This window comes from Aphidius gifuensis, linkage group LG1 (assembly GCF_014905175.1).
Source record: "Aphidius gifuensis isolate YNYX2018 linkage group LG1, ASM1490517v1, whole genome shotgun sequence".
NCBI lineage: Eukaryota > Metazoa > Arthropoda > Insecta > Hymenoptera > Braconidae > Aphidius > Aphidius gifuensis.
The window spans coordinates 27154220-27180967 of NC_057788.1; the positions used below are offsets into that span (position 1 = coordinate 27154220).

Consider the following 26748-nt stretch of genomic DNA (forward strand, 5'->3'; position numbering starts at 1 on the left):
TACTCATTTTTATATAATTTCTTTAATAAAATTAAAGTTAAAAAAAGTAAATTAATACAATTTTAATTATCCTTCGTCTCCAAAATTATCATAGTCACGTGGAAAACTATGAAATTCTTGTTCTGATTCAATTGGAGTGAGATACATTTGTTCATCAGATGTCCAAATTTCTTCACCACAAATGTCTGTTGATGATTCAACGGAAGTCTATAGAGCCAAAAAAAAAAAAAATAATGAAATATGTATTTACGTATTTTTAAATGAAATTAATTCTTCTACCGGATATCGATAATTCATTAAACTATTTAACTAATTAATATCTTATTTAATCCGGATACAGGATGTCATAATTGTATAACTGATTATTGAATTTACGTCATACCAAGTAGAGGAAGTATCAAAACAATAATATTTCAATTATCTCTATAACTTTCTAAAATGTTGAGCATTTAAATTATAATAATTTTTAATTTTTTTCTTTCAAAGTAACTAACTTGTTCACGAAGAGGTACAGCTTCCTGTGGCAACAGGTCAGGATCATAATGAGTGACACTTTGAGCTCGCCAAATTGACATTGAATTATTTATATTTAAATCTTCATTCTACAGAAATAAAATTTCCATAAAATCATCAAATAATATAACTAAAAAATTATTTTGTATTATTACTTTTTTATTTGCATCATTATTAGAATTTTTTTTATCTAATACATGTGTATAAAATCCATGCTGCATACATTTATTTTCAAATACAAAACATCCCTTTCCAATTGGCTATTAAAAAAAATATAAATCCATTGATTATTAAATTAGTAAAAAATTAAAATAAATATTAAAATAATATATTAACCAAATTTTTTTCCCAATAACCATGATATCTATATTTAGGATAAATTAATTGTCCAGGTCCTTGCATTTTATCATTAATCCAAGTACCCATATATTTAACACCATAAGATTTAAAAAAATATGTACCAAGACCATGACGAACATCATCATTCCATGATCCCTCATAGCAATCACCATTTTCATAGTGATAAATTCCAAAGCCACTTTTAATATTATTTTTCCATTCACCTACGAAATTATTTAACAATTATTTATTAACAATAAATTAAATAGTAATTAATGGTATTATTAATTAATAGAAATATATAAAATTTCGATTGATAATTGTTGACGCACCTTGGTAATGTGAATTGTTTGGATAAATAAATGTACCATTGCCAAATTTTAATCCGCGCTGCCATTCTCCATCATAACTGGAACCGTTTTTAAATTTATAAAGTCCTTTTCCATGACGTAAACCATTGGAATATAAACCCACGTAAATATCTCCATTTGAAAGAAAAGCCTTGCCGAAACCATTTCTTTCACCCTGTGAATTTCGTTCTCCTTCATACTCCTGTATATTTATTTTTATTTTTTATTATTATATATATTATATGAAAATACTTATCAACTTAATATAATACAATTTAATGAATAAGAAAAGTTTGATAATTTGTTGAAAATTATTCTCACCCCGAGGGCATTTGTTTTATTATCCTCCTTTACTTTGTCATTATGATCTTTCATCTTTTTGTTTTTATTATTTTTAATACATCATCATTGAAAAAAGAAATAAAAAAATTCATTAATTTATATAATATTTTGTTGTTATGGTTTTTAAAATGATTCACATTTGTTTGATATAAAACAAAAAAAAATTAACTTCTTTTTTTTTTTTCTTTCGTTACTTTACTTTATTGTAAAAATGTTAAATAATTATTTTATTTTTTTTTAAATGTCGAGTTAATTATTAAACACATGATTGATTATAACTAATTATTTATTTTAATATTTTTTAATATATATTTACAAAAAATTGTCACTGTCCTGTCAATAAACCAATGAGTGTTTGTTTTTCTTTTTCCTTTTTTCTAACTGAATCAAGATTTCTTTGTTTCCATGAACTTTTACGTAATTTTATTGGTCTCGATCCTACGTATCTTCCTGTAAACAAAAAAAAAATATAATAAATTAATATATACATTAAATAATTAAAAATAATAATAATTCTTTTAAAAAAAACATCAATTAAAAATTTGTCCTAATTAATTAAATTACTAAATTATTTTATTATTTCTCTTTGATGTTTTAAAAATTAAATTTATGACAATGAAAAAGAAAAAAAAATAGGTCAAAGGATTCAGAGAATAAAAATATTTTTTATAACAAAGTTCAATTATTTAGTTGTATTTTGAGTTTTCAGAATAACAAACAAATCCTTTGAATTGAAACTATGATAATTAATAATTCTTGGATTAACTTGACATTTCTAGTGTATCATATATTGTCGAGTTAAATTTACTCTAATTATAATCTACAAGTTTCAAATTATACCACAAGTTAACATTTAATTATTATTATCATTCACGATGATATATTTAAAATAAAATATACAAAATTGCAAATAATTTTAATTACTATTTTAAATAAACAGATCAGCAGTGTAATTGACTTCAAGCTGAGTGAAACATCACCAGGACATATTTTAAATAACAATGATAAATTATTATTTAAAATAAATCAACTAGGAATCTCAAACTCAGATCAGATATCCGTTCAGTCTTTCATCATTTCTGTTAATATTTTAAAATATTTTTTTACATCAATTTCTTGACCTACATTATTTATACTTTTATTTTATTAATAAAAATATATGTGGATTGATTACACGGTTTATTTTTTTTTTCTTTTTCAATTTTTTTTACATAACTTTGTAATAAATAAAAATATTAGAGTGCATCAAATTGCTTTATATTAATTTCAACTTAATCTATCAGGTATTATAAAATATCGTGCGTCGTCATTTACGTATTTTTCCACCCTCATATATTATGATATTTTTCCCCTTTTTTTTTTGTTCATACACGCTTATTTTTTTTTCTTTAATCCAAGGGATTTTTCTTGTGGATTATATACAAATACCCAATGAAATATCTGATTGACTTTTTCTATTATTTGTCAAACATGAAAATAAAATAAAAATACTATCACAAATTTTTTTGACTTCATTTTTAAAATAGTATTAATTAAATTTTTATTAGTAAGACAAATTTTAACGTCCTGTTTTACAGTAAAATATTAAAGCTTTTAATTAAATTATTTGGAAAAAATTTAAGAGATATCTCAATCAAATTAGTTGATTAATTGATTAGAAAATTAAAATAGTTATTTTAAAAATAAATATATTACATTATTATCGTTATAAATATTTTTAAATTCCAGAAATTTGTTTTTTTTTTTTCATTTTATTTCGACTCTGTCCAAAGTCTCACGGGTTATCTTGCGTTTCTAATGTCGCCCACGAAAATGTTCTGTGTCTGATTCACAAAACCAAAAATGTATATGTGTAACCAACGCATGATACAACAATTTTAAATATTATATATTTATTTTTTTATTGTTTATTGAACCAGGAAATAAATGCTCTCACGACAGCCAGTCAACAAGTCAATTAAACTAAAATGAAAAAATATAAAATAAAACAAATAATAAATAAATATTATTTTTTTCGAAAATTAATATGTTGTTTAATATTTTTTATTAAAAATAACGTAAATTTTGAAAAAAAATAAACTAATAATACTAATTTATTTATTTAAATTTTTTAATAATAATTTAAATATGAATATAATTTTTGAGAAAAAAAAAAAAAAATAGAGGTGGTTAATTTATTAAGTGATTTGTGAAATTTTTTGATTGGCTTATTGGTCGTATAAATTCATGACTGGTTGAAATGATATTGGAGAAGGGATGCTGTGTGAGATCTTTTGATGTATACGATGTGATCGGGTAGGGGGTTGAATCAAATACCTAGAGAATCCAAACTTTAGTCGCATTCAATCTCGACAAACCCCAACGACAACAGAGTATTTAAGACTTTGGCGGGAATCTTAACTTCCAATTAAACGATCATTTCGAACGAATATTCGATCCTTAATTATCATTGAGGAATATTAAACCCAAGTGAACTATTTTTTTTATTTCGAAAAAAAAAAAGACAACAAATCTTGAGTCATTTTTTCATATCGGTGAGTTTTTTCTTCTTCTTCTTCTAATTTTACGCAATATTTTTGGATTATTTTATTTTCAACTTTCAAATTTAATTTTAATTATTTATTTATTTATTTTTGTCTTTTATAATGATATATTTTTTCAATTACTTGATTTTTTATTGTTCAATAAATTGCCATTTTTAAAATTGCATTTGCTAATAAAATGATCGTATTTTTAAGGTTTTTTTAAAAAAAAAAAAAACCAACTCAATTCACATAATGGAAAATTAATTAAAATTTATTGGTTATTGTATCCTAAGAGTTTAACGAATTTATTTTTTTTCAAAGTGAAAATTAAAATGAAGCCATTTGACCAGTACTGACGTTAGAAAAAATTAAAAATAAATTCATAATTCTATTTGGAAATTTTTTTTCATATTACTTATAGTATCAGTTTTATAAATAAATATTAAAAATACTTGTTTGATTGTTTAAAAAATATAAAAATAGCTCAATTAGTATCCAATAAAATTAATAAAAATAAAATACGTGTAAATATAAAAATAATACTGAGAAATCACGTTTCGACAAATAAAGAATCAAAAAGATCCAGAAAAATTAAATACTTTACTAATTTGTAGCTAAGAATAAAAAAAAAAAAAAAAAAGTTAACACTACTAAAAAGGGTAAAAGCTAAGAAAAAGGTCTAAAAGTTTGAAAAATAAAATAACAATTACGAGATCAAAAATTCGGGTGTTGATAAAGCTAATCCACTTATATCAACCCTCTCTAAATAAATACGAACACGAATGTAAGGTGTTAAATCAAATCTGAGGAATTTACTTCCTTCTTCGTGCTTACAATAAAAACACACCGAAGATATTTAACTTTTTTTCTTTTCTCTTCATCTATTATCATCATAATTTTTAATAATAAAATGATAAGCTAGTATACATTACATTCTATTGAATATAACAATGATAAAAAAAAATAATGCAAATTCCTTATCGTTATTAATAAATAACTCATTTTAAATGTGATTCAATAAAAAATACCTAACAAATTCAGCGATGCAACTAATCGTCAGTTTAAAAATTAATAAATTTAAAAGAAAAATTGCTTAAAAATATTGAAGGATTGAAATTTATTAATCTATTATAGTTAATAAATATTTTCTTGTAAAAGTTCATTTGAATTTGTTTTTAGAATTTTAATAAAAATGCATCGATAATAAAAATTTAATTGTGAAAGTCCTTGAAAATGATGATTTGACTTAATAAAAAAAATATATACATATAAATTATTTTTGTAATTGTTTAATTAATATTTAAAGATTCAAAATTTTATGAAAATAAATTAAATAAATTTGAGGAAATTAATAAAGTCAAATATCATCTGATAACTGTTTTCATTTTTAATTTTGTAATCATGTTTGGGTATTCAAGTATGTTGACAATTAAAAATTTTTTTTCTACATATTGTTACTGGAAAAATTTAAATATTATAAACAAATTTCTCAGTCGCCAATATTGTCGATAATAATTTTGTAATTGTCAACATATTTGCCTGCATAATTACTAGACATTTCGATCAATTGAAAAAATTTTTTTCTCCAATTTTCAGAACTTGGAAAAATTAAACGAATGGCATAATAAAAAGCCATTTAAAATACTGATAAATTTATGTTTTTTTTATTGTTTAAATTGACTCGAATAAAATGCATTTATCTATAAAAAAACCTATAAAGTTTTCCAACAATCATAATCTTTCATCTCACAAAACTCGCAACCCAATCGCATCATTTTCAAAATTAAAAAAAAAAAAACTCGATGAGTTCATTACTCTATTAAATTCTTGTATAAAAATTCTTCTTTTTTTTTTTTATATACAAGCGTAAACTTGTTGGATAGTCAAGGCCATACAACCAGGAAAAAAAAAAGAAAAAAATCCAAAAAAAGAATAAATTAAATAATAAAAAAAAAAAAAAGTATAAATAATTGTTTTTAAAAATAAAATGAAAATATAAAAATAAGTATGCTCTAACAAACAAATATAGATTTGATGAATCAGAAAAAAAATATGATGGTCGCGTGGACACTCTTAAATTTACAACTATAATATAAAAAAATAAAAAATTAACATCGTTTTTATAAGAATGATGATCGTGTTTCATTTTTCTCCCCCACGTAGGCATTCGATACAAATAACGCCTACACTAACAACCATTTGTATCCAATGATACAATCATTTCTAATCTAAATTTAACAAAAATATTTATATAAATAGCCTTACACACTATTAAAATTCCTTAAAAAAAAAAAAAAAAAACAACATAAACATCATGTTCTAGACAACTATTCAAGTGTCCTTATGAATTTAATTATAAAAAAAAATAAAATTTATGATAATACTCAAAATACCACCCACTCAATTATTGTCTTGAATCTATTTTTAAAAAATAACTTTATTATTTTTTTATTTTTAATTTTAAATATGTTAATAATAATTCAATAATAATTTTCAAAATTTATTCACGACATATTTATAAAATATAATAAATAAAATAATGTATTTTTTATTTTTTTCAGATAAATTAAAAAGAAAATAAAAAGATGAATAAATTATTGGTATTTTTATCAAATGCATTGATCATTTATCCAATGTTAACTTTTGCAATACCAATTTATGAAAGACAATCAGTATCATGGCAAGATGGTTCAATTGTTCAATCACCATGTGGATCAGATGATCCATGCTGGGGATATTTAGCATCTGTACCTGTTCATAGAAATAATGTCGAGGACATTATGCACGAGGATCCTAATTTTTTGTATGTAATTGAAAATAATTTTCAACTTATAATGATTTTAATAATTTAAAAATATATTTTTATGTTAATAAAAGAATGCAAGCACAAAGGCGACCTAATATTGGAGAAAATGTTGATGTATTAGGAGGTGACGAGTCATCATCAGCCATACGACAAATAACAAATAAACCAGTTGTTAAAAAAGATGTTTTTTTATCACGTAGTTGGGGTGCTGGTGGTATGCCATTTTCTGTTCTTTATATGAATCCACATGGAACTCGTCAAACTCATCAATCATCAGGTAAAAATTGTCCTTTTTTTTATTCTATTATTTTATGAATTATTGATGATTTATTTTTTTGGTTTAGATGCTTCAAAGCAAACGAATGAATCAATTAGAAAAACAGTTGATACAACGTTACCAGTTGTGCCACAAAAAAATCGTGTTGCTGTTAGAAATGCCGGTTCAAATCAGCCAAGAAAACAATATTCAATTATTCCACAATTATTTATATCATATGGCTGGGGTCCACTTGGTAAATAATCATAAATATTCAAATTTAATAAATATTCAAATTTGAGTTCATCATGTCATGTTTGATGTCATTTTTTTCTCGCGGTGTAACTCAAAGTGTATTAAAGACAAAAAAAAAAAAAATAACGAAAATCGAATAAATAAGTATTTATGTGGTCGTCATTAATTTATAAATGTAAATCATTCAATGTAAGATTAAATTATTTCAATTTGTTTTTTCTTTTTGTTTTTTTTTTTTTTTTTTCAAACAATATGAAGAAAAAAAAAATATTTTTGTTAATTTATTTAATGTTAGGATAATGTTGAGCGTAATGGACCAATAAAAATGTGCAAACGTAAATGAAAAGTAATAAGAAAATAATTAAATTAATAAAAAATAAACTCACCGTTCATTTCTTTCATGGCTTTGATAAAATCCTGTGGATCCTTGAATGAAACAAAACCAAAACCTTTTGTTTTATTTGTACGTTTATCACGTACAACTTTGGCTTTTTTAAAACTTGAATATTTACTAAATACACGAACCAACATTTCATCAGTAACATCATTACCAAGATCACCACAAAATATTCTAAAATCATCTGTAAAAAAAAAAAAATGTAATAAAAATTTAATGATTATTTATTATTATTTAAAATTATATTAAAATAATTAAATTTTCAACTAACCATCATCCCATTCAAGTAATGAAGGATCCTCCCAAGTTTGTCCACCAGCCATTCGAATAATTTTTTTACTTTTTTTACCTTTACCTTTACCACTGTGTGATTCTTCAACACTTGCATTAGCCATAACTGAACTTGCTTTACCCTGACTAATAGCCAATTCAGCAGCTGTACTAACACCTTTAACTTTGATCTTTTTTTTACCATCATCTTCTGGTATTTTAGTGTTTATTATTTTTTCAATAATATCTGGACGTATGACTGGTGCTGCAACTGTTGGTGCTTCATAAGTTTTTTGATTTCTCGTGACTGGATCACGTTGAGCTGGTACGTAATTATTTGATATTTGTGCTGGTGATGAGTAAGTTGTAACTGGGCCTTGAATAAATAACAAATAACAATTTAATAATAGACTATAAAGCTGGCAGTAGATTCAATTGAACTTTTAGAAAATAGACAATTAAATGATAAAATAAATTTGATATGTTTACTTACGATTAACTTGAGGTGGAATTAACATTGGTGGTGGAGGTGGTGGTGGTGGAAATCCCATCATTGGTGGAAATGCTAAACTTGCTGCAGCTGCTGCAACTGCTGGAGCTGGTATGTCATGTTGTTCTAATTGTCTTGCTACTTGGCTATATGTGTTTACTCCAATAACTGGTCTCATCATTGATGTTTGTCCACTAATTTCAGCCTCAAACCTTTATATTAAAAACAAAAATTATTAACTTGCAATTAAATAATATTATAAACAATTTTACAATTAAACAAGCTATTTGTTTTCGGCATTGATTATATATTGGTTATGTTTATTGTATTTTTTTCTTACCTGGACATTTCATCCTCCATTTGACGTAATTTATCTTCCATATTTATTTTTTTATTTTACTTCACTTTAAAATTACTAATACATAACTACAATAAATTGGATAAAATTATATTTACAATTGGAATTAAGAATAGATTAAAATTTTGTTAAACGAACAACAGTCAACAAACGTAACACACACAAAAATGACAAAATCAACACATGCTATACCAAATTATACTGTGTTTTTCTCTCTTTTTCTCTCTGTCTTTTTTTTGGTATAGAAAGATAAACTGTCATGGCGTCCTTCACAAATTCAACATGGCGACATAAAAGTTGTAAATTTCACCTCAAAGATGGCAGTAGTCGTTTTTTCCTTGAATTGTCATGGCGGCTTTCACAAATTCAACATGGCGACATAAAGGTTGTAAACTTCACCTCAAAGATGGCAGTAGTCGTTTTTTCCTCGATTAATCGACAATACAGAATCATCTGATCGAAAATGTGCAGTAAACTTCATAGTGCATGTGCAAAATAAATAAAAGATGTTTTGTCGTGCTGATATTTATTTATATTTCACTATTTTAGTGGTAATTAGTTGTATTACAAATGTAATTAGTCTTGAAAATGATGATGATCCATCATCAGATTTATACATGATTGAAGGAAAAGTTTTTCCATGGAAAAATAGTGGAGATTCAAGTTGGCAGACAATGACTCATGTCATGGCAAATGGAGGTGAATATTATGGATTTCTCAGGTAATAATAATCATTTTTTTATATATTAAACAGTTCAGTAAAATTAACTGAAGATTGCATGTAAAAAAAAAACAAAAAACAAAAGTATTATTTCATTATTAATGTTGTTAATTGATTGATGAATTTTTATCATCATCGAGTAACAAATTAACACGTCAGCCAAATTGATTATTTGATTTACAAATGGAGTTTTATTTATTTATTTTGTAATATATATTTCAGAGAGGATGGAACATTTACTATTTCCAATGTACCTTCTGGATCATATATTGTTGAAGTTGTTAATCCAGATTTTGCATATGAACCAGTCAGAGTTGAAATTAATTCAAAAGGTAAATTTAGAGCAAGAAAAGTCAATCTCATACAAACATCCCAAGTTGTCCAAGTGCCATATCCACTCAAGATGAAAGCAGCGACTCCATTTAAATATTTTCAAGTTCGTGAACAATGGAGGGTCACAGATTTTCTCTTCAATCCAATGGTAAATCACAAACAACAATATCTTAAAATAAAAATTGTAGGCTTAATTATTGTTCAAAGAATTGATATTGTATTTTTTATTTTCTTGCAGGTTTTAATGATGATTTTGCCTTTAATATTGGTTGGAGTTTTACCAAAGATCATGAATGATCCTGAAACTAGAAAGGAAATGGAACAACTTAATAGTTTAACGAGTTATCAAATGCCTGAAATGTCTGAAATGATAACATCATTTTTATCTGGTGGAGAAAGACCAAAATCTAAGGCTGTTAAAGCTGCAAAAAAACGTCAATAAAAAATAATTGTTATAATAATTTTAAAATATATAAAATACTATTTATAATTAAACTCACTTCAAATTAGTTAAAACGAAAATAAGAAAATGTAAAATATTAAAATACATCAAATTAAATCATGTTTACAGATAATTACTGTTTATACTTTTATTTAATTGAAGAATTTATTAATTTTATCATTAACACCAGCAGTAAAAGCACATGTATATTTTGTAAGACAGAAAAGAAAAAAAATGTCGAATAATGATAGGCATTTTATTCGTTTATAAATAGATTTAGAATAGACATTTAAAAAAACATATTTATCTATTCTACTATATATTTATCAATTTCCATACCTATACATGTTATTTTATCAACTGTGTTGTCGTTGTTGTTTATTATATTTCTCTATCATAAAGAAAGACTTGACCGCGTTTCATTGGTAATCTGATTAGTCAAATTTTTTTAGTATTCGTTTAGAATTATTCTTTTATTATTTTTTCCCTTACATTGACACGTTGTTGTGGGGTTGCTACGTTTATTTATTAGCAATTTATTTATAAGATAGTTATAAGAGTTAAAATAATAAAAGTAATAAATAAAAATTATAATTATGATGAATAAATAAATTATAATAAAGATACACGAGAATATATACAATCAACACTGGAGGTGGTGGGTTAATCTTTTTTTAAATAGTGAACTTATTTTAATGTTAAGTTAAAAAATTCAATAGTACCTCTTCTAGCATTTTATATTCCTGATAAAAATAAGTAAAATATTTAAAATATACTTCTCCGTATATTATTGGAAAAAATTTTACCGAATCAGATCAGGAACGTAAAATGACTGGAGAGGTATTAAATGTTTTTGAAAATTTACCTCCTCAATTTTATATTTGCCTCATACTTAAAAAAAAAAAAAGTATTTGATATTTTTGAAAATACCTCCTTGCTCATTCTATGTTCCTGATACTCGAAAATTTTTTTTTTGTTATCAAATTTTAAAAAATTTGTGGAAAAAAAAATTTTTGAGTATCAGGAACATAAAATGAGCAAAGAGGTATTTTCAAAAATATGGAATACCTCTTTGCTCATTCTATGTTCCTGATACTCGAAAATTTTTTTTTCCACAAATTTTTCGAAATTTTATAGAAAAAAAAATTTTGAAGTATCAGGAACATAGAATGAGCGAAGAGGTATTTAATATTTTTGAAAATACCTCCTCGCTTATTCTATGTTCCTGATACTCCAAATTTTTTTTTTTAATTATTTTAAAATTTTTTTGAAAATTTGATCGAAAAAAAATTTTTGAGTATCAGGAACATAGAATGAGTGAAGAGGTATTTGATATTTTTTGAAATTTTCGGAACAAGTAGCGCCATCTATTGATTTTTTTAGGATTTATTGCGGTGAACACATTTAAATATCGTAGATAGAAGAGAGCTGTTTTATCAGGGTTATAGAACAGGAAAAGAGGTATTTTTTGAGTTAAAAAGTTCAACGCCATCTATTATTTTTCTTAGGGACTATAGGGTAAGAACGATTAAATATCATAGATAGAAGAGGGCTGTTTTATCAGGGTTATAGAACAAGAGAAGAGGTATTTTTTGAGTTAACAAGTTCAGCGCCATCTATTATATTCTTTTGGAACTATTGAGTAAACACATTCAAATATCATAGATAGAAGAAGGCTGTTTTATCAGGGTTATAGAACAGGCAAAGAGGTATTTTTTAGGTTAACAAGTTCAGCGCCATCTATTATTTTTCTTAGGAACTATAGGGTAAACACATTCAAATATCATAGATAGAAGAAGGCTGTTTTATCAGGGTTATAGAACAAAAAAAGAGGTATTTTTTGCGTTAACAAGTTCAGCGCCATCCATTATTTTTCCGAGGAACTATAGAGTGAACACATTGAAATATCATAGATAGAAGAAGGCTGTTTTATCAGGAGTATATAACAGAAAAAGAGGTATTTTTTGCGTTATCAAGTTCAGCGCTATCTATTATTTTTTCGAGGAACTATAGGATAAACACATTTAAATATCATAGATAGAAGAGGGCTGTTTTATCAGGGTTATAGAACAAGAAAAGAGGTATTTTTTGAGTCAACAAGTTCAGCGCCATCTATTATATTTCTTAAGAACTATAGGGTAAACACATTCAAATATCATAGATAAAAGAAGGCTGTTTTATCAGGAGTATATAACAGAAAAAGAGGTATTTTTTGCGTTAACAAGTTCAGCGCCATCTATTATTTTTCCGAGGAACTATAGGATAAACACATTTAAATATCATAGATAGAAGAAAGCTGTTTTATCAGGAGTATAGAACAGAAAAAGAGGTATTTTTTGAGTTAACAAGTTGAGCGCCATCTATTATTTTTCTTAGGAACTATAGGATAAACACATTGAAATATCATAGATAGAAAAGGGCTGTTTTATCAGGGTCATAGAACAGGAAAAGAGGTATTTTTTGAGTTAAGAAGTTCAACGCCAACTATTATTCTTCTTAGGGACTATAGGGTAAGAACGATTAAATATCATAGATAGAAGAGGGCTGTTTTATCAGGGTTATAGAACAAGAGAAGAGGTATTTTTTGAGTTAACAAGTTCAGCGCCATCTATTATATTCTTTTGGAACTATTGAGTAAACACATTCAAATATCATAGATAGAAGAAGGTTGTTTTATCAGGGTCATAGAACAGGCAAAGAGGTATTTTTTGAGTTAACAAGTTCAGCGCCATCTATTATTTTTCTTATGAACTATAGAGTAAACACTATTAAATATCATAGATAAAAAGGGGCTGTTTCATCAGGGTTGTAGAACAAGAAAAGAGGTATTTTTTGAGTCAACAAGTTCAGCGCCATCTATTGTTTTTTTTAAGAACTATAAGGTGAACACTATTAAATATCATAGATAAAAAAAAGCTGTTTTATCAGGGTTATAGAACAGGCAAAGAGGAATTTTTTGAGTCAACAAGTTCAGCGCCATCTATTGATTTTTTTGAGAATTATAGGGTAAACATATTCAAATATCATAGATAGAAGGAGGCTGTTTTATCAGGGTTATAGAACAAGCAAAGAGGTATTTTTTAAGTCAACAAGTTCAGCGCCATCTATTGTTTTTTTAGGAACTATAGAGTAAACACATTGAAATATCATAGATAGAAGAGGGCTGTTTTATCAGGAGTATATAACAGAAAAAGAGGTATTTTTTAAGTTAACAAGTTGAGCGCCATCTATTATTTTTTCGAGGAACTATAGGATGAACACATTCAAATATCATCGATAGAAGAGGGCTGTTTTATCAGGATTATAGAACAAGAAAAGAGGTATTTTTTGAGTCAACAAGTTCAGCGCCATCTATTAATTTTTTTGGGAATTATAGGGTAAACACATTTAAATATCATAGATAGAAGAGGGCTGTTTTATCAGGGTTATAGAACAGGCAAAGAGGAATTTTTTGAGTTAACAAGTTGAGCGCCATCTATTATTTTTTCGAGGAACTATAGGATAAACACATTCAAATATCATAGATAGAAGAGGGCTGTTTTATCAGGGTCATAGAACAGGCAAAGAGGTATTTTTTGAGTCAACAAGTTCAGTGCCATCTATTGTTTTTTTTAGGAACCATAGGGTAAACACTAATAAATATCATAGATAGAAGAGGGCTGTTTTATCAGGAGTATAGAACAGAAAAAGAGGTAATTTTTGAGTTAACAAGTTCAGCGCCATCTATTATTTAGAATGGGCAAAGGGCTATTCTATAATTTTGAAAATACCTCTTCGCTCATTCTATGTTCCTGATACTCCAAAATTTTTTTTTTCTATAAAATTTCAAAAAATTTGTGGAAAAAAAAATTTTCGAGTATCAGGAACATAGAATGAGCAAAGAGGTATTCTATATTTTTGAAAATACCTCCTTACCTCTTCTATGTTCCTGATACTCGAAAATTTTTTTTTTCCACAATTTATTTGAAATTTGATAGAAAAAAAATTTTTCGAGTATCAGGAACATAGAATGAGCATAGAGGTATTTTATATTTTTGAAAATACCTCTTCGCACATTCTATGTTCCTGATACTCAAAAATTTTTTTTTCTATAAAATTTCAAAAAATTTGTGGAAAAAAAATTTTCGAATATCAGGAACATAGAATGATCAAAGAGGTATTTTCAAAAATATCAAATACTTTTTTTTTTTTTTTTAAGTATGAGGCAAATATAAAATTGAGGAGGTAAATTTTCAAAAACATCTAATACCTCTTCAGTCATTTTACGTTCCTGATCTGATTCGGTAAAATTTTTTCTAATAATATACGAAGAATAGTAATTTTTAAATATTTTACTTATTTTTATCAGGAATATAAAATGCTAAAAGAGGTACTATATTGAATTTTTTAAATTTTAAGTCAACATTAAAATAAGTTTACTATTTAAATAAAAGATTAACCCACCACCTCCAGTGTTGATTGTATATATTCTCGTGTATCTTTATTATAATTTATTTATTCATCATAATTATAATTTTTATTTATTACTTTTATTATTTTAACTCTTACATAATTTTTCATATTCGACTTACAATTTCAGAAGAAATCTACGATCCTTAACAGGAACATAGAATAAGCAAAGAGGTATCTAAGTGTTTTTGAACCTATCGTTAATCATATTGATAATACAGAGCTAAAAATTCATTTCAATGTCTTTCGAACGTTTATTCCGCTCTAAAGACTAATTTTTCTTACTAAAGAGTTATCTAGATGGGTTTCTATTTTAAATAAACGGAATGGTCGAATTATTCGGCATAAATGTTTTAATATTTTGAAAATGTTTGTTGAGTTTAAGACTATGTATAAAAATTGCACTACAACAATTTGTTGATTCAATTAACGACAGAGGAAATACAATAAGTGACTGCGAATAACAAATTGTTTTATACTTTTATTCGTAAATCGTAATCCAAATTAAATTTAAAACAATTGTTCGTAACACTAATTTACCACACTCGGTTGGAAAAGACGCGGTCCCGTGTGTGTTTCTTTATCATCAAATAAAAGAAAAACATCACACAGTTCCAATAACGCCCACTGGATAATTCAGTGCTTTAACTTTTATTCAAAATAATAATAATAACAACAACATCAACAACAACAAACCACATCAAAACGAAAAATAACCGACAAGAATTCTGCCGGTGTTTTTTTTTTCTTGACTAAAGATTCTATTGTGCAGCTTTTATTTACTGATTGTAATTCATTTTGTCAATACATCAAAAAAAAGCAGGTAAATATTAACTTTATAATAATCATCTAAACAATATATTGATTAATGATAACTAATTTTTATTTAAATTAAAAAAAATAGTGTATCGTGATGGAAGAACAAAAGCAATCACCAGGAATGAAATTAGATTTTGCAATTTTCGAAATTGGATGTGATTTAATAACCATTAATGATGCTGATAATGAAATTGTACAATCATCAATTGATAAAATAAAAAATGTTACAATACTTGCATTGATGAAAGAAGGATATGCTGTTGTTGATTTTACAATACCAATTGAACCAGTTAGTATAAAGTGTCTTCTTGATGTTGCTGAAATATCATTGTTGAAAAAATCTCAAGTATTCAAGATCAATAATAATTCATTTCTCAAAATTGATTACGTCATTCAAAATTGTGTCATCAGAGAAAAAGGTCTGGATCTTGCTTCTCTTATTGAAATGACAAATCTCAATCCAATTGATAATACTAATGACACAACATCAACAACATCAGATGATAATCAAATTAAAAATGATAGTGATGATGTAGTGTTTTGTGTTGATTCAACAGATTCAAGTGATTCAGATGATAATTTAGTCATTGATTGTCTTGATAGCTATGACAAATCATCCAGCACCAAACCAAAAGTCATTAAGTATTTGTACAATCCAAAGACTTCTTCATATTTTTCATTCAACTTTATGTAAAAAGCTTATATGTATTATGTTTTTTTATTTCATTTATTATCAACTTTATTAAACAAAAAAAAACCTAAAAATCTTGTTCTTATTAATGTGTTTATTAAAAAAATAAAAATAGTTAATAAAAGAAAGTTATTGTTGAAAAAATAATGTGACTTTGTGTTTGTTGTTCATTATATTTAACTATGTTGTTTATCATATTAAATTAATAATAAATTGTTAATAACAAATTAGATAACTAGATTTCTATATTATCTTCAATTTAAAAAAAATTTTTGCCGCGAAACTAGACAAAGGAAAACTTGTTGCAACTTGTTGCCTTTGTCAACAACACATGTATTTTTCTGTGGCCCTTGAAATCATAGACCATCATAGACGAACATAATAAAATTTAATAAACATATTTGTTTTCTATGCTGACTCATCACAACAACTAAAAAGAAAATAAATTTTAATTTTTAACAACAATTTTATTGATAAACAATTTAGTGAAAATTATTTTAAGGTGTTGTTAAATTAATTAGTGTGAAGGTAAAGTAAATAGTTGTACTTGTTGTTAAATAATTTTGTTTATTTTACATATTATTAATTAAATTAATTTTTTTACATCTAGGTTTAAGTCAAGAAAAAAGAATAAAAAAATTTTAAACAAATTCCAAAATGACACCAAATTTATCAGGCCACCAGGTTGGACTTTTTTCACCTCAAAAAATTATTGTGGATCCATCAACTGAAGTGGTCAATGAAAACATTGATAAAAATATTTTAAGACTTTTAATACATCCAAATCCACAGTCAGATTTAAAAAGATTAATTAGTTTCAAGTTACCTGATGGACATGTGTTGCTTCAAGAGCTTCTAGACTTGGCTAAAATTCGTCTAAACAACAAATCAAAAGTATCACGTGTTGTTGATAATTCAGTGATGAATGTTGACTATATGATTGACAATTGTACTATCACGTTGAAGCCATCAGCATATCTTGATTGCACTGACACTGATGATTTATCAGTTTATCCATTAAATTTTAAGTGTTCAAATGATGTCCAAGATGACGATGACGACGAATGGAATGATGAGAACATCATTGCCATCAGGCTTTATCAGATTAATAAAATTGTCGAGGCTGATGATTATTTTTATTAAGAAACAAAATTATCATAATCATCATCATCATATTTTTATTTTTTAATAACAAATAGATAGACATTTTATAAGTTAAATGTTGAGCATTTTTAAATTATTTTTTTTAATATTCATAACATCATTGTAATTATTGATCTAAAAATTAGAATAAAATTTATCTGATATATCAAAATTTAATTTTCTAGCTTATTTCTGCTATTTCTATATATGAAAAATATAAAAAATTCAAAGTCCCAGATTCATTTCTATAAAAAAAAGTAGAGTAAATTTTTTTTCATCAAGTGATTTATAGATAGATGTATTATAAGCCGCAGAACGTTCAACGAATGTGTTGAGATTCAAGAGAGAAAGAGAGGAATGAGAAAAGAATGGTGCAAATCAAAATCATGTTGATTGAACAAGGACAGCATAGCTACAAGCAAAGTAGGGGACATGTAGAGGCAATGTAACCATCAAGCAAAAATAATATAAAAACGTTGACTGCTTGTTGATGATGTGGAAGCTGTTTAGCTTCAGTGTATTATTATTTTCTATTTTTGACATTTGTTCTGGATGTTAAAAAAATAATTTAGCTGTTAATTTAACACTTGGTATCTTTTTTAGTGTTGATTTTGTGTGCTATATTTATTTATTGTTATATTTGAAATTGGTTAGATGACGTTTTGTTTATCAATGATGATGAAAGGAGTACTTGTTGGTCTTGTTTTTGTATCAATTGTCCAGGCTATTCCAAAACCAGATGATGAAGCTAATCATCGTGTTATTGACAGGGTATTTAATTATCTTTTTTTTACATAATCTAATGTTTAATAATCATAAAAATATTTGTATTATTTATTTAAAAACATTAACAATATTTACAGAAACTCAGTGATCAGGATCATTTTATAAAATCACATCATAATCCAGAATTTGATCATGAAGCATTTCTTGGTGAAGAGGCAAAAACATTTGATCAATTAAGTCCAGAAGAAGCAACAAGAAGACTAGCTATGATTGTTGATAAAATTGACAAGGATCATGATGGTTTTGTTAGAATTGATGAATTAAAAGAATGGATAAAATTTACTCAACGTAGATACATTGTTGATGATGTTGAACGTCAATGGAAATCTCATAATCCAGATGATAATGAAAAATTAACATGGAAATCATATAAACAATTAGTATATGGATTTATGGATGAAAATGATTTTGATAAAAATGCTAAAGAAGGTGATGCACATTATTCATATCATGTTATGTTAAAGAGAGATCGTAGAAGATGGTCAGCAGCTGATGAAGATGGTGATGATGCATTAACTAAAATTGAATTTACATCATTTTTACGTCCAGAAGAATTTGATCATATGAAAGATATTGTTGTATTGGAAACACTTGAAGATATTGATAAAGATGGTGATGGAAAAGTTTCACTTGAAGAATACATTGGTAATTAATAATTTAATTATATTTTTGTTTATTAAAATTAAAATAAATTAATTAAATTGTGTGTTTGGTTAACAGGAGACATGTACAGAGCTGATGAAGGTGCAGAGGATGATCAAGAGCCTGATTGGGTTAAAGATGAGAAAGAAAGATTTTCTGGATACAGAGATAAAGATCGTGATGGTTTTATGGACACTGAAGAGGTAAAAATTAATTTTATCAAGTCATTTATTGAATAATCAACATTAACTTTATATTGCATTTAATAAACAGATGAAAAATTGGATTATTCCTGAAGACTTTGATCATGCTGAGGCTGAAGCAAGACATTTAGTTTACGAAGCTGATGCTGATGCTGATGGTGTACTAACTAAAGATGAAATAATCAATAAATATGATGTTTTTGTTGGATCACAAGCAACTGATTTTGGTGAAGCACTTGCTCGACATGATGAATTTTAAACATTATACTATTTCTTCTTTATTTTACTTAACAAAAAAGATATATATATATATAAACTTATTGCTCTCTTTTTTAGTTTTTTTTATTAATCAAAATTTTTATATTTATTAAGATAAATGATAATTTTCATAAACATCATAAAAAAGTATTTACGTCAGCTAGCATCTTCAAAATTAAGTATTGAAAATAATTTATAAAAATATATCAGATTGTTGTCAATCAGTAATAAATATATGTTTAATAAAATTTGTATTATCTTGATTGTCAAACCCACCAACACTAACAAGATGACAAAAAGTAGATAAGTCATGTGGCTTTTGATAAAAAAAATTATCAGGTATCGAGGAAGTCAGGGAAAAAGATAGTAATAAGATAAACTTGATAAATAGTTTTATCAACATCATGAATCATTTAATAACATTATTTTTTATATTACATGCATCAAAATGCATTCTGGGTATGTTTAAAAAATTAAATAATATAATTTCATAATTATTAATAACTTTATAAACTATTATTGTTTTAAATATTAAAAAATAAAAGGTGCTGTTGAATTAAAAGATCCAACACAAGCTTCGTGTTTTCAATTTACATGGCTGAGACCAGAGTATGATGACAATGCAAATTCAACAATAAATTGTTCATCATTAATGCACACACCATGTGTTAAACCATTTATATACACAAGTAAATTATTTAATTATTTAATTTAATTTGTAACACTTGAAAGTGAATATTTATTTGTTATTTTAGATGATTCAACACCACCAAATGTCAGCTACATGTGGCAGGAAGAAAATAGAAATGAAATATCTTGTTCAATGAGATCAGACTATGTTTGCATCAAGTACAGTTATATTTACAATCAAGCAGGTAATTAATATTTAATTAATAAATAATTATTTTAATTTTTTTTTTAAATTAATTTAAAAATTATTTTACAGTTGTTAATACAACTTACTTTTGTGGAAAAATGACAGAGGATAAAAAAATACCTCTTACTGATGGATGTTATACGCAAAATGTAAAAACATATTTTAATATTATTTATTTATTAAAATTAATTTATTTAATTGAATTAATTAATTGACAGGTTGATGGTTACACTGTTGAAACTTGTGCCTGCAAATCTGATGGAGGACAACAGCCATGTAATTCTTCTAATCAAATGACTGTAAAATTTCGAAATTTTATTTCTTGTCAATTATTTATTCTTGGAATTGTTATCAACATATTTTTATAATTAATAAATATAATTACAATAAATAAACTAATTAATTAAAGCATTTAAATTTGTAAAAAAAAAAAAAACTTTTAAATAAAGTTCTTTTATTTTTTTTTCTATAAAAAATTATATTTTTTTCAAGTAAAAAGCTATAAATATATAAAGTGATAATATTAATAATTAATTAGGTAGTTTTTTTTTTTATACAATTAATATGTAAATTCAAAATTTATTACAATTTTGGCGGGCAACAAAATGGCTGATGCTGGCCAATTGCGCGGGAGAAAGTAGAGAAATGCATAAAAAGTTTTTGTGTCTAGATCAGTCTGTATTATTTTATCAAAAAACTGTTATTAATTAATTGATATTTTATAAATTAATATTTAAAATGAAGAAGGCAGTATTTGGTTCTGCCCAGCCACCATCAAAAAAGGCAAAATTTGGGTAAATATTTGTCTTTTTATTGTTTTTATTGATCTTAACCTGTCATCATTAAAAATACTGTCAACATCATCTAATAAAAAAAAATAATTAATAATTAGATATCCTATATAATGTAGATTGATTATTAATTTAAATGTTATTATTTAAATATAGAAATGATGACGATGATGATTTACCTGGTTCGTTTGAGGCCGAGTTGGCCAACATGAATGACATGGAGGATGATTTTGGTGAAATGTCACAGTTGATTCATGAAGAGGTAAACTATTCTAATCACTAATTAATTTATCCTCTAAATTAATTATAAATATTTATCTTTCAACTATTTTAAATATCTTTATTTCTATGTCTAGCCCTCGACTAGTCATTCAGAGACAAATCGAAGATATCGAGTGAGTTTTGAGTATATTCAATCATCACAAACTCGATAAATATTTTCCACTGTCATATTCACTTATAAACACACAAACTAATTGATTAACATTATTCCAATTTATTATATTAAATGTAAAATTGATTTTATAATATTTTAATTAGGGACCAGAACAAGAAAACACAAGTGCAAAATGGAGTCGTCCAGATCCACCAGATTTAAATCCAACAAAAGATAATTTAGCATTTCAACAAATTGAAGTTGATCATTATAATGGCAAGCCAATTGCTGATATGCCTGGTAGTAAAATTGGTCCAGTACCAGTTATGCGAATGTATGGTGTTACAATGGATGGTAATTCAGTTTGTTGTCATGTACATGGCTTTAGTCCATATTTATTTGTCACAGCACCATCAAATTTTACTGATAAACATTGTCGTCCATTTAAAGAAGCATTAGATGAAAAAATTAAAAAAGATATGCGTTCAAATCCAGAAAATGTACAAGACACAGTATTAGCTGTTGAAATTGTTAAAAAACAAAATATATATGGTTATGGAGGTGAAGAGGAATCATCATTTTTAAAAATAACTGTTGCATTACCACGTTTAGTAGCAGCATGTAAAAGATTACTTGAAAAAGAAATTGTTTATCCAGTATTTTCACATGAATATCGTGCATTTGAAAGTAATATTGATTTTGATATTAGATTTATGGTTGATACATCTGTTGTTGGTTGTTCATGGATTGAATTACCAGCTGGTAAATGGAAATTACGTGGTAAATATAATCATAATTTACCACAAACATCAAGATGTCAACTTGAAGTTGATATTGCATGGGATGAATTTATATCACATGCACCAGAAGGTGAATGGTCAAAAGTTGCACCATTTAGAATATTAAGTTTTGATATTGAATGTGCTGGAAGAAAAGGTATATTTCCTGAACCAAATCATGATCCAGTTATTCAAATTGCAAATATGTGTATTAAACAAGGTGATTCAGAGCCATTTTTAAGAAATATATTTACACTTGGTACATGTGCACCAATACTTGGTTCACAAGTATTAAGTTTTACAACTGAACAACTTTTATTACAAAATTGGGCTGATTTTGTACGTCAACTTGATCCAGATATATTTACTGGTTATAATATTAATAATTTTGATTTTCCATATTTAATTAATCGTGCAAATCATTTAAAAGTTAAAAATTTTAGTTTTTTGGGAAGAATAAAAGATATTAAATCAATTATTAAAGATCATGTTTTACAAAATAAACAAATGGGACGTAGAGAAAATAAATCAGTTAATTTTGAGGGTAGAGTACCATTTGATTTATTGCTAGTTTTAGTAAGAGATTATAAATTACGTTCATATACACTGAATGCAGTGAGTTATCATTTTTTGAGTGAACAAAAAGAAGACGTACATCATAGTACAATATCTGATTTACAAAATGGTGATGAACAAACACGTCGTCGTTTAGCTGTTTATTGTTTAAAAGATGCTTATTTACCAATAAGATTATTGGATAAATTAATGTGTATTATTATTTATATGGAAATGGCAAGAGTAACTGGTGTAACACTTGCTAGTTTATTAACACGTGGACAACAAATAAAAGTTGTATCACAATTATTAAGAAAATCACGTGAAAGAAATTATTTAATACCAGTACATCAGGGACAAGGTATTGATGATCAATTTGATGGTGCAACAGTATTAGAACCAAAACGTGGCTACTACAATGATCCAATAGCAACACTTGATTTTAGTTCTCTATATCCAAGTATTATTATGGCTCATAATATTTGTTATACAACACTACTAACTGTTCAATCGAAAAATAAATATAATTTATCTGATGATGATGTTACTAAGACACCAAGTAATTCTTTATTTGCCAAAGGTAATATTAGAAAAGGATTATTACCAGAAATATTGGAAAATTTACTTGGAGCAAGAAAAAAAGCTAAAGAAGAATTAAAAAATGAAACTGATCCATTGAAAAAAAAAGTACTTGATGGTCGTCAGTATGCATTAAAAGTATCAGCAAATTCTGTTTATGGTTTTACTGGTGCACAAATGGGTAAACTTCCATGTTTAGAAATATCAGCAAGTGTTACAGCATATGGACGTACAATGATTGAAAGAACAAAACAAGAAGTTGAAGATCATTTTAATATTAAAAATGGTTATGCACATGATTCAAATGTAATATATGGTGATACTGATTCAGTTATGGTTAAATTTGGTGTTACAGATATTGCTGAAGCAATGAAACTTGGTAAAGAAGCTGCTGAATATGTATCAAAAAAATTTATAAAACCAATAAAACTTGAATTTGAAAAAGTATATTTTCCATATTTATTAATAAATAAAAAAAGATATGCTGGTCTTTATTTTACACGTCCAGATAAATATGATAAAATGGATTGTAAAGGTTTAGAAACAGTTAGACGTGATAATTGTCCACTTGTTGCTAAAATGATGAATACATGTTTAGAAAAATTATTAATTGAACGTAATCCAGATGGTGCAATGGATTATGCAAAACAAATAATTGCTGATTTATTATGTAATCGTATTGATATATCACAACTTGTTGTTACAAAAGAATTAACAAAAGTTGCACAAGATTATGCTGGTAAACAGGCACATGTTGAATTAGCTAATAAAATGAAAAAAAGAGATGCTGGTACAGCACCAAAATTAGGTGATCGTGTACCATATGTATTTACAAAACAAGCTAAAGGTACACCAGCATATATGAAAGCTGAAGATCCAATATATGTTTTAGAAAATAATATACCAATTGATACAAATTATTATCTTGAAAATCAATTATCTAAACCATTGATACGTATATTTGAGCCAATATTAGGTGAAAAAGCTGAATCACAATTATTAAAAGGTGATCATACAAGAACAAGAGCTATTGTAACATCAAAAGTTGGTGCATTATCAATGTTTACACAAAAAAAAGAAACTTGTATTGGTTGTAAATCTGTATTACCAATTGAAAGAGAAAAAATGGCACTTTGTAAATATTGTGAAGATAAAGAAGCTGATTATTATCAAACTGAATTATATGCTGGAAGAAAACTTGAAGAAAAATATTCACGTTTATGGACAGAATGTCAAAGATGCCAAGGTAGTTTACATCAAGAAGTACTTTGTTCATCACGTGATTGTCCAATTTTTTATATGAGAAGAAAAGTACAAATGGAACTTGATACACAAACTAAACGTATTGAACGTTTTGGATCACTTGACTGGTAATTTGTCAAGGTATAATAAATTCATTATTTTTTTAATACAAACTTAATTAGTATTCAACTCTTATGATTTTTCTTTTTTTATTTTATTAATAATATTTATAATATTTGTGGAAATTAAATATCAAAATTCTAACTAGTGCAGGTTAGTCATTACTAAATGCTCTATTAATCTGAGTTAAAAATTATCAACACATTTGGCATTTAAATTAAAAATCCTTTTGTAAATTTAAAATCTTTTTAAATACAAATTGTTGATATATAAAATTGATTATTATAAAACAAACAATATATTATTATACATATTGTCTATTTAATTTTTTCCAATTGTATTATAATTATCAAACACCATTGACACATTCATACCACAAACTTACAATTACAATTTACAATTAAATAAAATATTCACACGTACATTCGTTAAATAATATGTTTTTCTTTTATTTTTCATTTGTTGTTTTTTTTTCATTATTATTACTTTAAATCATTTGATCATCATAATTCATTTATACCATCAATCATTCTAACAATTAAATTAATAAATAAACATCTTGATTGATCTTGATTGATCTATTATCAAATTTTTTAAAATTTATTTTAAAAATTATTTTTTACTTTGTAAAGCATTTGCAAGCCAGTCCATAGCTTGATCAAGACCTTCACCTTTTTTTGCTGATGTTTTAAATATTTGAAATGTTCGATTTTTCAATGCATCAAGACCAAGTGCTTGATGAACTTCAGCAACACTTAAACAACCTGGCATATCTTGTTTATTTGCCAATACTACCAATACTGCACCTTGTAATTCATCTTCCTGTATAAATTATAATTTTGTATTTAGTATTTTTATTTTATTCTTTTAATTGTTGTTGTTTATTAAATTACCTTAAGCATATAAAGAAGTTCTTCTTTTGAAATTCCTATTCTATCACGATCTGCTGAATCAACTACATAAATTATAGCATCAGTGTTTGAATAGTAACATCTCCAATAAGGTCTACAATAATATAAGAAATATTAATTTTAAATAATCAATGATATTTATTTATTGCAATTTATATATTATTATTTATAAATTACCTGATGCTTGTTTGACCACCAAGATCCCATACTTGAAATTTGAGGTTCTTGTATGTCACTTGTTCTACATTAAAACCAATTGTTGGAATTGTTGTGACAACTTCACCAACTTGTAATCTAAAAAGCAATAATTATTTTTATCAATATACAAATATTAAATGAATATTAATCTGTGTAAATATTTAACATGTCTTTTAAAGCAACTGATAAATAATACCTGTAAAGAATTGTTGTTTTTCCAGCTCCATCAAGACCAAGAATTAAAATTCTCATTTCTCTGCTACCCAAAAGATTACGAAAATAACTCAACACCCCACCTTGAAATTGAATTAAAAATTAATGACCAACAATAACAAGTAATAGTTAAAATTAATTTATAAATTCATCTCTGTCTAATTACAATAATTGTAACAATGACAAACACCTTATTTTTAATATTATAATTAACAATATATCAAATTAAATACTCACCCATTTTTTTAATATTTATTTTATAATAACACCATAGATTTAAATAATTTAATTAAAATTATTTATGTGCTACGTCAGTATATTTTTATTATAAATTTTTTATTATCAAAATGAATTACAGTGAATTATAATCGTATATATACATACATATATAAAATAATTGGTTTTTTTATTTCACGGTTATAATTTTGACACCGCAGCAAAGCAGCTGGTATATTTATTTTTTTTTTTTTATTTTTTTATATAACATGAAGTTTGACGTTTGTTTATTTTTTATTTACCAACATTCTGCTTAAAAAATTTTCTATTTTTTTAAATAAAAATTGTCTAATTAATTTAATTTGAATACAATGATATATAAATTTTTATTTTATTATTATTATTTATTTCTTTAATTAATATAATAATTATCTAAATTATTTAACAAAAAAATAAAAAAAAAAAAAACTAAAAATAGGAAAATTTTGTAATTGAGGTTAATA

General features: G+C 25.5%; 9 protein-coding genes across 11 annotated transcripts; 6 read left to right on the forward strand and 3 right to left on the reverse strand.

Moving 5' to 3' along the window:
• Positions 1-6: 6 nt before the first annotated feature.
• On the reverse strand, positions 7-1671 carry LOC122858629 (radial spoke head 1 homolog). The gene is made up of 6 exons (XM_044161621.1): positions 1524-1671; positions 1185-1404; positions 850-1076; positions 669-773; positions 495-602; positions 7-207 (listed from the first exon to the last, which is right to left on the reverse strand). The coding sequence occupies exons 1-6, from the start codon at positions 1575-1577 to the stop codon at positions 67-69; spliced, it is 855 nt and encodes a 284-aa protein (XP_044017556.1). The 5' UTR covers positions 1578-1671; the 3' UTR covers positions 7-66.
• On the reverse strand, positions 1525-9128 carry LOC122858615 (RNA-binding protein 42). Of its 2 annotated transcripts, XM_044161609.1 has the most exons (6): positions 8884-9067; positions 8547-8755; positions 8055-8429; positions 7773-7967; positions 1861-1994; positions 1525-1577 (listed from the first exon to the last, which is right to left on the reverse strand). In XM_044161609.1, the coding sequence occupies exons 1-5, from the start codon at positions 8922-8924 to the stop codon at positions 1870-1872; spliced, it is 945 nt and encodes a 314-aa protein (XP_044017544.1). In that variant the 5' UTR covers positions 8925-9067; the 3' UTR covers positions 1525-1577; positions 1861-1869. The 2 variants fall into 2 exon arrangements, with proteins under 2 accessions (XP_044017544.1, XP_044017536.1); XM_044161601.1 differs by lacking the exon at positions 1525-1577 and having other exon boundaries at positions 1793-1994; positions 8884-9128.
• LOC122858643 lies at positions 3888-7785 on the forward strand. Its single transcript, XM_044161646.1, has 4 exons — positions 3888-4078; positions 6631-6872; positions 6947-7152; positions 7220-7785. The coding sequence occupies exons 2-4, from the start codon at positions 6655-6657 to the stop codon at positions 7393-7395; spliced, it is 600 nt and encodes a 199-aa protein (XP_044017581.1). The 5' UTR covers positions 3888-4078; positions 6631-6654; the 3' UTR covers positions 7396-7785.
• Positions 9129-9358: 230 nt separating the features above from the next.
• LOC122858653 (ER membrane protein complex subunit 7 homolog) lies at positions 9359-11044 on the forward strand. The gene is made up of 3 exons (XM_044161676.1): positions 9359-9622; positions 9845-10103; positions 10194-11044. The coding sequence occupies exons 1-3, from the start codon at positions 9408-9410 to the stop codon at positions 10395-10397; spliced, it is 678 nt and encodes a 225-aa protein (XP_044017611.1). The 5' UTR covers positions 9359-9407; the 3' UTR covers positions 10398-11044.
• A 4490-nt stretch (positions 11045-15534) lies between these two features.
• LOC122861145 lies at positions 15535-16359 on the forward strand. The gene is made up of 2 exons (XM_044165344.1): positions 15535-15669; positions 15751-16359. The coding sequence occupies exon 2, from the start codon at positions 15760-15762 to the stop codon at positions 16357-16359; it is 600 nt and encodes a 199-aa protein (XP_044021279.1). The 5' UTR covers positions 15535-15669; positions 15751-15759.
• Positions 16360-17915: 1556 nt separating this feature from the next.
• LOC122858650 (calumenin-B) lies at positions 17916-19443 on the forward strand. The gene is made up of 4 exons (XM_044161660.1): positions 17916-18270; positions 18363-18930; positions 19006-19130; positions 19201-19443. Exons 1-4 carry the CDS (start codon positions 18154-18156, stop codon positions 19387-19389), a joined length of 999 nt encoding a protein of 332 aa, XP_044017595.1. The 5' UTR covers positions 17916-18153; the 3' UTR covers positions 19390-19443.
• A 299-nt stretch (positions 19444-19742) lies between these two features.
• LOC122858656 lies at positions 19743-20742 on the forward strand. The gene is made up of 5 exons (XM_044161690.1): positions 19743-19847; positions 19934-20077; positions 20144-20263; positions 20335-20414; positions 20484-20742. Exons 1-5 carry the CDS (start codon positions 19793-19795, stop codon positions 20631-20633), a joined length of 549 nt encoding a protein of 182 aa, XP_044017625.1. The 5' UTR covers positions 19743-19792; the 3' UTR covers positions 20634-20742.
• Positions 20743-20894: 152 nt separating this feature from the next.
• Positions 20895-25352, forward strand: LOC122858658 (DNA polymerase delta catalytic subunit). 2 transcript variants are annotated; one of them, XM_044161705.1, is made up of 4 exons: positions 20895-21059; positions 21213-21318; positions 21413-21451; positions 21597-25352. In XM_044161705.1, exons 1-4 carry the CDS (start codon positions 21004-21006, stop codon positions 24717-24719), a joined length of 3324 nt encoding a protein of 1107 aa, XP_044017640.1. In that variant the 5' UTR covers positions 20895-21003; the 3' UTR covers positions 24720-25352. The 2 variants fall into 2 exon arrangements, with proteins under 2 accessions (XP_044017640.1, XP_044017651.1); XM_044161716.1 differs by lacking the exon at positions 21413-21451 and having other exon boundaries at positions 20922-21059; positions 21597-24800.
• LOC122858668 (ADP-ribosylation factor-like protein 1) lies at positions 25320-26644 on the reverse strand. Its single transcript, XM_044161728.1, has 5 exons — positions 26267-26644; positions 26013-26112; positions 25796-25912; positions 25601-25712; positions 25320-25529 (listed from the first exon to the last, which is right to left on the reverse strand). Exons 1-5 carry the CDS (start codon positions 26268-26270, stop codon positions 25320-25322), a joined length of 543 nt encoding a protein of 180 aa, XP_044017663.1. The 5' UTR covers positions 26271-26644.
• Positions 26645-26748: the final 104 nt, after the last annotated feature.